This window comes from Auxenochlorella protothecoides, assembly GCF_000733215.1.
Source record: "Auxenochlorella protothecoides strain 0710 contig847, whole genome shotgun sequence".
Lineage (NCBI taxonomy): Eukaryota > Viridiplantae > Chlorophyta > Trebouxiophyceae > Chlorellales > Chlorellaceae > Auxenochlorella > Auxenochlorella protothecoides.
This window is the reverse complement of record NW_011934312.1, coordinates 1-14,208: the sequence shown is the minus strand read 5'-3', so window position 1 is coordinate 14,208 and position 14,208 is coordinate 1. Positions and strand designations below refer to the sequence as shown.

At 66.5% G+C, this 14,208-nt stretch overlaps 4 protein-coding genes across 4 annotated transcripts; 2 read left to right on the top strand and 2 right to left on the bottom strand.

Annotated features, from left to right (window-relative positions):
* Positions 1-3,221: 3,221 nt before the first annotated feature.
* Positions 3,222-5,205, bottom strand: F751_0095 (BSD domain-containing protein 1; the record flags this gene model as incomplete). Its single annotated transcript, XM_011401734.1, has 3 exons — positions 3,222-4,490; positions 4,603-4,894; positions 5,183-5,205. 3 exons carry the CDS (start codon positions 5,203-5,205, stop codon positions 3,222-3,224), a joined length of 1,584 nt encoding a protein of 527 aa, XP_011400036.1.
* Positions 5,206-6,953: 1,748 nt separating this feature from the next.
* Positions 6,954-8,312, top strand: F751_0094 (tRNA (guanine-N(7)-)-methyltransferase non-catalytic subunit wdr4; the record flags this gene model as incomplete). Its single annotated transcript, XM_011401733.1, has 3 exons — positions 6,954-7,041; positions 7,209-7,429; positions 7,674-8,312. The coding sequence occupies 3 exons, from the start codon at positions 6,954-6,956 to the stop codon at positions 8,310-8,312; spliced, it is 948 nt and encodes a 315-aa protein (XP_011400035.1).
* Positions 8,313-8,596: 284 nt separating this feature from the next.
* F751_0093 (Protein TRIGALACTOSYLDIACYLGLYCEROL 2, chloroplastic) lies at positions 8,597-10,492 on the bottom strand (the record flags this gene model as incomplete). The annotated part of the gene is made up of 6 exons (XM_011401732.1): positions 8,597-8,685; positions 8,913-9,108; positions 9,254-9,411; positions 9,618-9,692; positions 9,825-10,137; positions 10,373-10,492. The coding sequence occupies 6 exons, from the start codon at positions 10,490-10,492 to the stop codon at positions 8,597-8,599; spliced, it is 951 nt and encodes a 316-aa protein (XP_011400034.1).
* Positions 10,493-11,923: 1,431 nt separating this feature from the next.
* F751_0092 (Transcription initiation factor TFIID subunit 8) lies at positions 11,924-13,862 on the top strand (the record flags this gene model as incomplete). The annotated part of the gene is made up of 6 exons (XM_011401731.1): positions 11,924-12,121; positions 12,264-12,326; positions 12,449-12,490; positions 12,705-13,237; positions 13,398-13,553; positions 13,754-13,862. The coding sequence occupies 6 exons, from the start codon at positions 11,924-11,926 to the stop codon at positions 13,860-13,862; spliced, it is 1,101 nt and encodes a 366-aa protein (XP_011400033.1).
* Between the last annotated feature and the right edge of the window lie 346 nt (positions 13,863-14,208).

The window sequence follows — 14,208 nt, the reverse complement described above, 5'->3', positions numbered from 1 at the left end:
TGGACGAATGGTGGAAGGGAGGAATGAGGCCAGGGAGCGTGGCGCAGGACGCGACCCCTCACCATCCCCTGCAACCTGACAGTGTTTGCCAAGATTGGTCATCCCCAAAACCCATGAAACTCCACGAGCCCACCTGTACGTGGAAACGGTGGAGGCCACCAGCGCCGCGCCTGCGTCGGCCGCGGCCGCCAGCCGGGCGCGCGCCGGGGCGGCCCCCTCCGCCAGCTCGTCCGCCAGCCCGCTCAGCCCTGGGCCGGCCACGGCGACAAAGCCGGGGAGCCAGGAGAGGAGGGCGCGCGTCAGCTCCACGACGTGCGCGACGGCAGCGGGCCGGGCGTCTTGCCCGGGCCCGGGGTCCGCGGCCGCCGCGCCCGGCCCCGGCGGCGCGGTGTCGTCTGCCACCGACATGCTCAGGCGGCGGGCGTGGGCTTTGCGGGGGATGCCCAGGCTGGCGAACGCAGTCGCCTCCTCCTGCGTGATGGTGGGAGGTGGGGCAGGTGGGTGAGGCGGCGGCATGTGCCCTCATGAGGCAGGTGTCTGCTCCCCCCGACTTAGAGACACCGGGAAGGCAGGCGGTTTCCTGCTCCCTCATCTTGCCCGATGTCATTGCCAAAAGACGGCGTCACTGTGGTGCCTCTGAGCCCACCCCCCCTCACCCAGCCCCCCCTTCCCCCCGAAAATCACCACCAAAGCCAAGCCCCCTCCTCACCTCAAGCTCGCGCTGCAGGGCCGCCTGCTGCTCGGCGGCGTGCAGCATGGCGTCACGCTGTGTGCGCTGGGCCTCCAGCATGGCGCCAACCTGGCCCTCCTGCGACTTGACAAACAGCCTGCGGAAAGGCAGATGGGTGGGGCTTGAGTGGGGTGCGGAGGCCCCCTCCAGGGTCAACGTTCATACACAATGGGGTGAGGCAGCGCCCTGGGATCGAGTGCTTCCGAGAAGTCGAGACTCTGGCAGCTGCGAGGCCTCGGCACCAGAGTTGAGTGTTGTACCGATGGCAGGGCTCCCTGGCGCTGTCTGGCCCGGCCCGTGCCCAGTGTTCTGCCCCTGTGCCTCGGACCCCGGACTCGGCTCCTCATACGCATGCAGCCGCCCTGCAACAGACCGAACAGTGCCAGCCTCAGCCTCACCCGCCCGGGTCGCAGCCCTGCGCGGCGGGCACCCCCGCCGCCTCCAAGGCCAGCAGCGAGCGCATGGCGTCCAGCACCTCCTCGGGGTCCACCCCGCCGCACTCCACGGTGACCAGCAGCTGGGCGGCTGCCTCGCCCGCGGCCTGTAGCGAAGTGCAGCATGGAGCTCTTCTTAGTTTGTGTGTGTGTGGTTTGGGGGGGGGGGCGTTGCATCAGCGGCAGGCCACTCCGCGACACTCGGGAACCACCTGCCTCATGCCGGGTGCTCTCCTCCCAGACTATCGAACTCCCCACTCTTCCCGAGACTCCTCTCGTCCCTCACCTTGTCCACCTCAGCGCTGAGCAGGCCCCAGGCCCCCGCCCCCTCCTCCTCCCGCCCCGCCTGGTCCAGCATCCCCCGCGCGCGCGCATACTCGGCGGCGACGCGGCCGCGCGCGCCCGCCGCCGCCGCGGCGCGCAGGCGCCCCGGCAGCCCCACCCAGGCCTCGTACCGGCCCAGCAGGCCCAGCACGGTACGGATGCGCTCCGCGCGCTGCGCGCGCGCGTGCGTGCCGTCAAAGGCGCGCGCGGCGGCCGCACGCGCGCGCGACACGCCCGCGAGCACGGCGGCCGAGGGGGCGCCGCTGGCGGCGCCGCCGGCCTCAATTCTGCGCAGGCGTGCCTGGATGTCGTCGATGGTGCTCTTGCTGGAGATGAAGCGGCCGAAGTTGTCGCGGACCAGGCCGCGGAGCGCCGCCGAGTGCTCCTCCAGCTGCGCCTGCAGCGTCCGCATGCCCATCTGCAGCCCGGCCAGGGTGGTGTCCTGGAGGGCATGGCAGAGGGAGGGAGGGGGCGGGGCTAGATGAGCTGGGCGAGAGAGGCCTCTGAAGCCCCGGACCAGGCGCAGCGCTGCACAGCGGCCTGTGCTGAAGTGCGTAGGGTTTACTGCACTGCTTTCTGATCCTCTATGGATCTGAAGCATCCATCCATCCATCCCCAAACCACACACGTGCCTTGTGAATGGTGGCCAGGTACAGGCCAGGGTCAAAGTGGGGCCCCGTGACCAGCAGCCGCTCGTAGGGTGAGGGGCCGTCGTCGGCCGCCGCGGCGCGCGCGTCGGCGCTGACTTGGCGCGGCAGCGCGGGGCCGGCGCCCTCGCCGTCCAGCGCCGCCCGCAGTGCGGCGTCCAGCTGGACCAGGCCCAGCGGGTCGCGGGGACGCGCCTCCCTTTCCTCGTACCCGCCGAGGACCGGCTGGTGGGCCGGGGTGGCAGGGGGTAGGGCCTGACCCAGCGCCGCATCGTCGCCGGCTGGCAGGGAGACGGCCACGATGGATGCCGCAAGCTGCTGCAGGGCCTCCGTGTTCACCTGCGGGGCCGATAGCACAGCTTGAGGATACTTGGGGGGGAACATTCTGTCTGCACTCGGCGAGGAGGGCGACAGAGCAGGGAGCGGCAGCCCATGCGTGGGTTGGGGCTGTTGTGCAGTGCCAGTGGGTGCTGCCTGCGGGAGGTCAGCACTCCCATCCCTACCTCGGACCAGAGGGTGGGCCCCTGGCTGCCAGGCTGAATCTGAGATTTTGAGGGTGCATATGACCTGGTTGCCACGGGTGCAGGCTCCGCCTCCGTGTCGCTGTCCGACAGCAGGGAGATGTCGTCCCCGTCCTCCTCCGACGCCATCCTTGGGCAGGGGAGGTAGTATTCAACCAGCGCCGTGGACTGTGCACATGAGTGGTGGCTATAACCTCATTCCTGTGTGTGGAGACCCGACCAGCCGCACGTGATGGTGTATGTGAATATACTGCGACCGCCAAGAAGTGATCTAGACACACAGTGTGCCGGGAGACTCAGGAGCACTCCGACCCAGGATCCCAGAATCTACCTCCACAACATCATTCAAGAACGCGGGTGGTCAGTGGGACTCAAGGGGAGGATATCTCCTGTTTGCATCATGTCGGTGCGCTTCCTGACGAAGCGCGCGTCGTCTTTCCTCGGCGCTATGTCCATGTTGAGGGACAGACATCCATGAAACAAAGCGGCAACAGGCGCCGGTGCAGAGAGGGCACGAGAGTGGTGACATCTAGTATACAGACGGAAGGTACAGGGAACAGTACGATCACTCCCAGTCGTCGCCCCAGTCGTCGTCGCTGGCCGCCTTGGAGGCCTTCCCCACCGCGGGCGCCAGGGGGGGGGCCATGGGCGTTGACTCCCCCGACGGGCCCTCGCTGATCACCGACCACGAGGTGCTGGGGCCGTGGCGGGAGGCGGTGCTGGCCGCGTCCTCGACGGCCCGCCCGCTGCTGCCGGGGCTGGCGGGCAGCGGGCCGGGCGAGGCTAGCAGGGCGTCTGCGAGGGCTTGCTCCCGGCCGGCGGGGTCAGGCGCTGTGTCGGCTCCGTCCGGCGAGCTGGGTCCTCCTCCGCAAGCCGTGACCGCTGCCGTGGGGGCTGCAACTTCCTCGGACTCCGGTTCCCCCTCGGCGCTGCGACCTGCGGGGCCCTCGCCCGGGCCGGCGCTGGCGGAGGCAGCGGCGCTCACCGCGCCCGGCTTGGCCAGCAGGACCCGCGCCTGCGCCACGCTGCCGACTTCCTCGCCGGGGCAGGCCGACCCACCGGCTGCCGGCTGGTCCCGGCTCGGCACGCCATGCGCCACCGAGCTGCCTTCGGCCGCTGCTCCTGATGCGCAGGGCACTGCCAGCGCCGCGACTGGTTCCCCGGCACCCAGGCTCTCCGCGACAGACTTCCGACCGAGTGCTGCCGCCCGGACCTCGTCCCCTGCCCCTGGTGCTCTTCCCTGCGCCAGTCCCTTCCCCGCCGCCCCTGGGCTCGCCGGCCCCGCCCCTGCTGCCGGAGCCCCGACCTCACCGGGGCCGCCCGCCACCGCCACCGCCTCGTCCTCCTCCTCCTCCTCGTCCTCGCAGTCCCAGTCCACCTCCTCCACGCGTCGCGAGCGCTGCGTCAGCTCCCGCAGCGCCCGGCGCCGTTCCTCCGTGCAGTACCGCGCGTACAGGTACCGCTGCCAGAACGCCTCCTCCGACAGGCGGCCGGGGACGAGGCTCGCCAGCAGGCCGGCCAGCCCCGGGTCGGAGGCCTGCGCGGCGGAGCGCCGGGCCTCCATGCGCCCCTCGCCCAGCCAGGCCTGGAACTGGGGGCTGCCGGAGGGGTCCTCCAGCAGGGCCGCCGGAGCCACCGCGGCACTGTGGGCCCCGGCTCTGGCACCGCCGCTCCCCGTCGCGGGCGCTGCGGCGGCGGTGTCGGAGACCCCGCCGCCCAGCACGGCGCTGATGCCCTCGCGCAGGCCCATGTGCACTTCCTCGCGCAGCGAGCTCAGCGTGCCGCTGAGCTGCCCGGCGGCGCCGCGCTTGCGCGACTGGAGGGCGGTGCCGGCCTGCGGGGGACGCAGGGATGGGTGGGTGCGGTGGTGGGGAAAGGGAAGGGGGGGGGGGGGGGGGGGGCGGGGCGGTGGTCATGCGTGCCGACGTGTCTGTGCGGCGTCTCACCACGCCCCGACGGCAGGCGGCTGCAGGGCGCGTGCCGAGCTCATCCGTGTGCAGGCTGCCCACCTTCTCTGGCAGGTGCTCGGCGAGGACCGGCAGGCGCTCGGCGGCGGCCTTGGCGCTGTGCGCCAGCGCGGCGCTCTCGTCGCCCAGGCCCTGCTTGAGGGACGCCAGCTCGGACGCCCAGTCGGTGTCGTGGATGGAGGCCGCCAGGTCCGCTGTGGTCTGCTTCACGGTCTCGGTCAGGGTGGAGGCGAAGCCCCAGAGACCCGCGGCAGCCGACTTGGGGGAGGCCCTGCAAATGAGGAAGCAGGGGGCTGGTTGAAGGTGAGCCCAGGCCGGGTAAGGGACCCCTCCAGATGGTCAATGACTCCGGCGCTGGAAATCACGCTGGCATCCCAGGCTCACGTTGACGCCGAGGCCCCATCCTGAGGAGATCCTCCACCCTGCGACAGAGCAGGAGTGGGGGGGGACCGGCCTTGATCCTCGCATCTCGGAAGAGGCGATGTGCAGCTCGCGCTCAGGTTCCCGTCACGCTCCCAAACTTACATCGTCCTTACTGGGTTCTCCGCGGAGGGCGGACGTCAATCCAGAGAAGCTGAACATGACCCCAACCAAGTGTGAACGACACGACGGGCGTGGGCGCACGAGGGACTCCCTACGCAGCCCTGTCCTGGATGATTAAGTTCAAAAACCAAAGAAATTAAAACTCTTTCACACTGCAGGAGCAAAACTGTCCCTGAAGATGAGGGGAGGGGAGGGTGCTGGTCAGCGGGGAAAATTGGTTCTCGACTTCTCCGAGAATGCCATCCCACCAGCTTTCCTGCACATGTAAGGCGTTCAATGTCAGCTATGTCAAGCCCACCCAGGCTCAAGCTCCTGTCATTGAGTCGTGAGCAAAGGCGTGACGGGTATCACACTAGAGAGATGCCTAAAAAGATGGTGGTGTATTGCATTGGTGACATACGAGCGAGTCGTGAATCAAGCACACACGAACGCTGCTGGGGGATGCTGCTCCACCAGGTCATTTATCACCATCTCAACGCACAAATGAGTAGATCAGGAGAGGTATTCACGTTATGATGTGTTGTTTAAGGTGGGTAGACAGTCATGGAGCAGTTTCGGAGGAGCACATGAACTGCTACAAGTTGATCTAGTCATGCATGGCTTGGGCCACGTGCATCGAGCATCACCTCAGCAGGTAAATTCCACACTGAAAGGCAACGAGGACGCGTGTGTGTGCATAGCAGTGGATGGGCCGTGCTGTCGTTGCAAACGTGTGTTACATCAAAGCATCTGATCGAATCTAGAACCACAGATTAATGAAGTCATGCCTAGAACTGCACTGATTGCCACAGGGGAATGTTACATAGTGGATGGCTGCAAGATAAGCCCTGGAGATTTGGACAAAATCCTTGTATCTCAAGGGACGTCTGGACACTGAAGTTTCTTCAGGGGCAAGTCTGCAGCTGTTCTTGCAGTCCCTCTCGGCAAGGTCCCAGCGGGCGCGCGCGCGAGTCTCCGAGTGGGAAGCATAGGTGCGCAAGGCCAATAAGCTTTCGATCAAGCACCAACTCAACACATCAAAGAAGCTCACCAAATCTCATTCTTTGCATGTAATAAACCCTGGCAGTCTCTTGGGGCCCAGTCACACCTCCACATGGGCCGTCGACGAGGGAAGAAGGGAGAGAACGCAGGCGAGAATGCCGATGAGGCCGACACAAAAACAGCAGCCGACGTGCAGGGGGACCCACTGAGGGCCCTCATCGCCATCAGCCCCACGAGCGGCAGCGTAGCTGTGGCAGCCGGTCCAGAACTCAGGGTGCTGGCTCGAAGTGCAGCAGGGTGGGTGGCAATGTGCCAGCATGGGGAGTGTTGGCAGGGCTGGCTGGGGTGGTGCCGCCTCCAATGACGCTAGCATCAACCAGACTTCCTCCATTCCTTCCACCCAGTGCCTATGATTCGTCCGTCAGGGTCTTGCACGCGCAGCAACCCCAACCAGGGCCCTCTGCGATCCGCACGCTTGCATTTGATGGCAGTGGGGAGTTCCTCCTGGCATCGACGGACGCCAAGGTGCTCTACGTATGGAGGACAGCCACCTGGGAGCTGCAAAATACCATGTGAGGGTGGTTTCGGAGGGACCTCGGACTGAAGAGAATGAGCGTGACATTGCTGCGGCTCCCTTGGCTGTACATTGCAGCCCTCATTGGCGACTGTGGCCGCTGAGCAAGCCTCGTTGCTCCTGTCTGTTTACAGAACTCACAGCTGGTACCTCCCCTGCATTACCCACCCCTGCTGCTCAGCCCTGCGCCTGCCTCCTTCATACCAGCAAGCTGCCCAAGCGTGCGACGTCAATGGCCTTCACAGCCGACAACCAGCACTGGCTGCTGTCCGACAAGTATGGCGATGTGCTGGTGGCGCCCCTCGCCTCCAAACAATCCGGTGTGTGTCGTGGCGTTGTTGAGCGAGGGGAAGGAGGGCTCGGAGGCGGCCCAGTCCCCTCATGTGTGGCCTCGTACCACTCACGCCTTACCAGCCCCTTAACTCCTCTCCCTCCCCTTCCACCCTTTCTCACACTCCGCAACACCTCCTCCCTCCTCTTCACCCAGACCTCGTGCCCGAGGTCCTGCTGGGGCACTGCAGCTCCATCCTGACCTCCATCTCCGTCCCCCACGACGGCGCGCTCATCGCCAGCGCCGACCGCGACCAGAAGGTGCGCGTCAGCAGGCTGCCCGCCGGCGCCGGGGTCATGGACGGCGCGCCCCACATCCAGTCCTTTTGCCTGGGCCACACCGACGCCGTCACCGCGGTGGCCTTCATCACACACGAGGTGGGCTGCTGTGTCAGGTGGCCAGGGAAGAGCGGGAGAGCGTGGGCTTTAACAAAGGAGGAGTGGCGGGCGGGGTGTGCTGCGTCTGGGGACAGCCCTGCTGGGTGCAGATCGTACATCAGCCCTGGGCCTGCTCGATTCTTTCCCAACACTGCATCAGAGCAGGGGATTCTGGGACCGTCTTCCCTGAAATGTCCACTGCAACTGCCCAGCTCCTCACCCTCCCCAACCTATGCCTCCTCAGGGCTCCACTCTACTCGTCAGCGGGAGCGCAGATGGGACACTGAAGCTCTGGGACCCGAGCCTCGGCGACCTGCTCGACTCCCTGGACCTGCCCGCCGCGGGGGTCGCGGGGGCAGGGACCACGCCCGGCACAGACGACGCCGGCGCGGCGACGGAATTGGGAGCAGGAGCGGCCTCGGCGGGGGCCCCCACCGACGCAGTCCTGGGCCTGGTGCCCCTCCCTGGGACAAACCAGGTCGCCGTGCTGGTGGACGCCCGGCACGCCGTCCTGCTGGCCAGCGTGGACTTTGGAGCGCACGCGCTGAGCTGGCGCGGCGCTGCGCTGGACCTGGCGCCGCTGCAGCCCACCGACGCGGCCGTGGACGGCGCGGGGCGGCTGTGGCTCGCTGCGGGGCCCTCGGGCGGCGCGGGCACCGGTGCTGCCCTGGCGCTGGCCGAGTCGGGTGGCCGGGGATTGGAGCGTGTCGGCCTGGTGGGCGTGGAGGGCCTGGGCGCGGCTGCCTGGTCAGAGATGCAGGGGGATGTGGGCGGCGGCCCGGGGAAGCCCCGCCGCCTGCTGGCCCACCTGGCCAAGGTGCCGCCGTCGGAGGAGGACGTGAACTTCCGGAAGAGGCAGCGCCGGGACCTGCGGGGGGGTTGAGGCGCTGCAGAGCGGCCGGGACTGGCCCTGGCGGGCGCCAGGACGCGGTGTTCATGCAGATCACTGCAGGCCCGTACCTGCCTGCCCACCGTGCAGCCCCGTCTTTTGAGTGGGTCAGTTCAACGAGGAAAACGAGCAAGCATACTCGAGCTATCGAGGGGCAACGACAGCTGACGCTCACACATGCGAAGAGGAGGATGGGGTCCGCCGCCAGCTCGGCGTGCGCATCGACCAGCCGCAGGCGCCTGTCCCTCGGGGTCAAAGCGTGGTTCCCAAAATATGCCTCAGTCCGCCACCAGCCGGCTCAGGGCCTCTATGAACTGCTTGAGGTTGGCCACGACCCTCTTGTCGCCCGACAGCGTCCCGAACTCGCCTGGGCAGCAGGGAAGGCATGGGGAGCGGCTTGGCTGTGGCAGGAGTGACGTCTCAGGCGGCCGCGAAGAACAGCCTCGCATCTATTGTACATCCCCAGAACGGCCCTTAGGCCCCTCCTGCAAGATTATCAAGCTGACGCAGCACCTACCATCCCTCTTCTCTCCCCTACAGGAATATCAAACAATCCTACAATGACACCCCCTCCCAAAAAACAACAAAACAAACCTGCTATCCGCTCGATGTGGGCAAGGGTCTTGGTCAGGGTCTGGACCGCCTCCCGGAGCGCACGCACGTTGCCGTCGGTGAGCACCTCCACCTGCAGCCGCTGGATGTCGGCTGCCGCCTCGGCCGCCACCGAGGTCAGCGCCTCCACGTTGCCCAGCAAGCCCCCCTGCCTCAGCTCCTCCAGCAGGGGGATGATCTGTGTGGAAGGGGGGTTGGAGGGGGGATTTGAAGGGAGGGGGTGGTCATTTACCTACTGGACCGCATGACGCTCGGACCAAACACCGCTGCTCTCCCTGAAGATTCCACACATGCGCACATCCAGCAAGGAAGCCGCCGCACACCTGCTCTGTCAGCGCCATGGCGCGCTGGAGAAGGGGCTCTGCGCCCTCCAGCGCTGCCTGGGCCGCGTCCACGGCAGAGAACATGCGGTCGAGCCCCGCGGCATCCATCTGCCGCGCGATCTTGGTGCAGATGTACACCAGGTCGTCCATGGCCACGCCTGGGGAGCGGGTGCGAGTGCAAGAAACTTTTGTTACGGGGGGGCCCAGGGGGTTCAGGCGGTGCTTTGCGCAAGGGAGGTGCCCGCCGAGGGGCGGCAGGAGACGAGGGCGGGCGGGATGGGGGCACACGGCCTATTCTCCCCACTGCGGCACACCGCTGCCCATCCCCCTTGCACTGCCAGAAGAGGTCATTCCCCGGACACACCTCGCTCGCCGCGGATGCGGCCCTGGTGGCACACCACCTTGCCCTCCTCCTCGCACGAGTCGTCCAGCGGGTTGCCTGAGCAGCGCGGGGGGCAGGCCAGGGGAGGCTGTCGAGGGCCAGCGGAGCGGCCGAGGGTGCAGGTGCCTTGGTACCAAGCAGCCCCCACCCCGGTCCCACCTCTCCCACCCCCCTCGCAAAGCAGCCCACCCTTGTACTCCGGCAGGGGGAGCTGGGGCGTGATGTCGATCAGCGGCTCGGCGATGAGCCCGCTCTGGTTGGCCTCGATCAGGGAGTTGCGGGGGATGACGGTGGTGGAGTCGCGGATCTCCACCAGCACCTCCACCTTCTCCAGGCTGGGCTGCACGCCCAGCACGCCACCCACGGGCACGCCCCGGATGCGGACGGGTGTGCCCACCGAGATGCCGCAGGCCACGGGGAACTCCAGGATGGCCTGGTAGCTCTGCCCGCGCCGCCCGATGTTGTTGCCCTTGGCCCACGAGGCCAGCATAGAAGGCCATGCCTGGAGTGTGAGGGCGGGGGGGTGTGAGGAGAGGCATAGCGAAATGCAGGACGCGAGGATGAACGGAGGCCCCAGCAACCATCCCTGGGATATACACCCCGCCCGGGCAACCTCCACCCCCACTCGTGAGAACCGGCAGACTGCCCATGCAACCCTCCCCTCCAGGCTGTCCCTGTCCCCCATGCCAACGCCTGCCACATCCAATCCTCGCCGACTCACTGATGCCGGCGATGACGAACAGGCCATTGGTCGCCTGCCTTAGGCTGGTGGCCCCCAGCCCAAAGTCACGCAGGGGCTGAAGCAGGGCCGACAGGAAGCCCTGCTTGCGAGGTGGCTCCAGGGAGGCGGGATCCATGGATGCGCTTGCCCTCGTGCTCGCTGGGAGGGGCCGACACCGGCGCAGGCGGGTGGAGGGAGCCAGCCCGGGAAGCACTGGCCGGAACCACTGCCCATTACATACCCCGGAGCCCGCGCCGCAGGGGAGGAACGAGGCTGCACCAGAAGGCCTGGTGGACAGGAGCTGCATGGCGCGTGCTTACCAGGGCATGCTTGGCGGATCTCTGGTGTGAGTGTTTGGAAATGCCTCCCCGATTGATGTCTGTCGGGACACGATGATCGCTTTCCGGCGTGCTTTCCAGCGGGAGGGGGAGTGCTACGTTATGTTACAATGCACATGGGGGCGGCTCCCACGCTATACAAGCACACTGTGTTTGCAGTGCACGACAACCATGGTCATCATCGGCATGTTGCCAGGCCGACTAGTCGGCGTGGCAGCCTTCGGAATCGGTGATGAGGGCGTTCACCCCATTGTCATGGTCGCTGCAGCCATGGTGGCGGGTCCATTGTCAGGTGGCCCCATGCCCCCTGCCCAGTCAGCATCCGTTTGGTTGTGGGGTTTGGCACCCTGGAGTGCCTGGTATCGTCGCTTGTGGGGCTTGGTGGCTTGGTGGGTGCTGAGCGCTGCCTCCGAGATGAAGTAGCGGCTGCAGGGAAGGCAAAAGAACTTCCCGTGCGCTGGCACGTCTTCGTCGAGCTCCGCTCTATCGACAAAAAACGGGGAATGGTTTTAGCAAAAGCTGGTCTGGCGGTGAGAGGCTCATTTGTTGCCACCATGGCACGCAGCTGAGGATTATACACCATCCCAATCCCTCCGCTCACCTGCTGGTCGTGCCCAGTGGTCCTACACTGCCATTATGAACCTCCGAGCCCTCTCTCCGGACATCCTCCCAGACCTGTGCAACACAGAGAGAATGTTAGTTCGCTGCGGGTGCAAACACAGCATGTATGCAGAGCACATTCCATCCCCTCTCCCTCTCCCCTGCTACATGCGCACCTGGTCTATATGCCGTGCTCTGAAAACTTTCCTAACACCCTGCTTGTTCACCCTCGTGCCCTTTCTGCTGGAGTGTGTCTTCCTGCTCTTGCCGGAGCCCATGGTGGAGCCGCCGACGAAAGCGGCGCTAAAGGTTGGTACAAGGATGCGAAGCACTCTCAGTGTCACCTTATTTAAGTATCGTCGCCACGAAAGGAAGAGCTCGGGCCGGGTGTCGTATCAACAAAAAGGGGGTCATTCCTCGCCCACAGCAGCGCGCCCTCCCCGCAGGCGCGCTGTTGAGGGACGCTGGTAAGGGAAGATCAAACGTTGCCCAAGCCCTCCTTCTCTTTCAACCTGCCTTCCTGCCGCAAATTCCGTCTCGGAACAAATACGTCTTGAACCTGTCACAGACACAATGCCATGCCTCACACTTGCTGGCGAGTAGAATTGTTGTAGCACTCCTCCGGGTCCATGTCGGACCAATACGCCCTTGCCGTTGCCCGCATCGTCGTGGCCAAGCTGGCAGATGGATCTGGGTTCGATGCCCTCCAGACCTCCTCAGCATCCATCCTGTCGGAGCTGCTGGTGCGGTACATGGAGGAGGTGGGGGTCAGCTCTCATGCCTACACAGAGCTGGCTGGCCGCACCGAGCCCAGCGCCATGGACGTTGTAAGTGGCTCGATGGGGAGCATCATGCTGCATGGTGGTAGGAGCTGCCCTGGGGGATGAGAGATCCATCGCGCAGGACTCTGCCTTGTGCACTTTGTGTACCCAGCCAGCACCCTTCCCCATCTCGCCCATCCTCCACCAGCTCTTTGCCCTGAACGACATGGGGGTCTCCGTCACCGAGCTCAAGGAGTTCAAGCAGTCTCAGGTGGGTAATTGAGTACATTATCTGGTAATAGCCGGGATGTGTGGCTCCAGCGCGCATGGGGCCAGCCTCACTGAGCTTTGTAGGGATCTCAGGCCCCGTCTCAATCCTTCCCCACATTGCAGCCCAAGGGTTCTGCCTTCCCTGCCCCCATCATCCCCTTCCCGGTGGCCCGAAAGACACGACCGACCCCCACCTTTGCAGAGCGAGGGGAGGCGAGTGCCATGGGCGCATGGGTTTTGGGAGGGCGTGTCCCGTCAAAGGTGCAAACTCCTGCCGCTGACCTTGCATGGAAGGGCCTGCTTGCCGCTGCACCCCAGCGCTGGCCCCTGGCCTCGCGCCAGCACTTGACCACGCACTCTACCGCTGCAAGCCATGCAGGCCCCGCCCGCCCACATCCCCGACTTCCTCCCCGCCTTCCCGGACCGGCACACGTACTGCGAGACGCACGAGCTCCCCCTGCCCGACGCGGACCCCGCGGCGCGCCATCTGGCAGGCATGGAGGCGCAGCAGGCGGCCGAGCAGGCGCTGGTGAAGCTGCACGCGCGCGCCGCGCCGCAGGACCCCGTGCTGGCATCGGCGCTGCCGTCCAAAGAGGAGGGGCCTGCTGCGGCGGCGGAGGGCGGCGCACGTGCGCACCCCGACCCCGCCGTGCCAGAGCTGGACCCCTGGTCCGCCCCGCCGCTGCCGGACGACGTCGGGCCGCCCACGCCACCCTTTCCTGGCGGCACACCGGCCGAGGAAGGGGCGACGGTGGAGGATGCGGCGGACGCGGACATGCCGGACGCCAAGCCGGAGCCATTGCGAGACCCGGAGGTGGCGGCCGCGCTGGGCGCCACGCTGGCCCCCGCCTTCCAGCCCTGGGACTGGCAGGCGCGGCTGTTGGCCCTGGCCACCCAGGCACAGAGCCAAGCGTGAGCATCGTTGGCGGGGTGTCTGGGAGGGACTATGAGGGTTGGGATGGTGCGCCTGGCGCCGTACGGCAGAGGTGCGTGCTGTGTCGATGCGACCGCCGTACCCAACCCCACCTTTCATTCGCTATGACAACCAACCCACCCCCCCAAAAAACGCCAGGCCGGAGGAGGACGCATTTGCCGCGACGGCGCCCGGCGCCATGCTGTCCACCAAGCACGGGCGCCACGCCAAGCGCTCGGCGCGCGCGCTGGAGGCGAGCTACGTGCCCGCGGACCCCACCCGGCAGCGGGTGGAGGAGATCATCGCGGTGTCGGGGTCAGGGGACGCTGGGGCCGCGTCGGGCGCGCCCGCGCCCGCCGACGTCATGTACGCCGCTGACGAGGACGAGGCAGAGCAGCTGTGAGTGTGGTGCACTGGCACGACGCCAGACGGATGGGAGCCCGGGCAGGACACCCTACTCCTTGCCTGCGCGTGTCGCTGTGAAAGCAATCACATTAAACCATGCTCACGGGCAGGCTCGCGGGGGGTCCAAAGCGGGGCTGGCAGACGGGCACGCAGGGAGGTTGGGTTTGGCGGGCCGCAGCGCAAAACACACGTCGCTCGGCGGGTGGCCCCTCCCTCTGAGTGCGGGTGGCCCGGCGGGCCACCCCCTCGGCGCATGCGAAGGCGACCTCCTCCGGCCGAGCGCGCGGCCCCGCTGGAGGGCCGCACAGGCCACGCCCGAGTCTCCATGATCCTCTAAAACACGTTGCCCATCTGCGCCTTCTCCTTCTCGTACATCTCCCAGTAGTTGTAGATGATGGTGACCGCCAGCAGGATGCCCGTGCCTGAGAGGGGACGGAGGGAAAGGGATTTCAATGGGGGTGTTGGGCAGCATGTTTGAGCAGCCCAATGCGCCAGCTGGGTAGCACCAACTCCAACAGGCATCCCCCTGCTCTGAATACCCTCTCCGGACCCCCCCTCCCTTCTC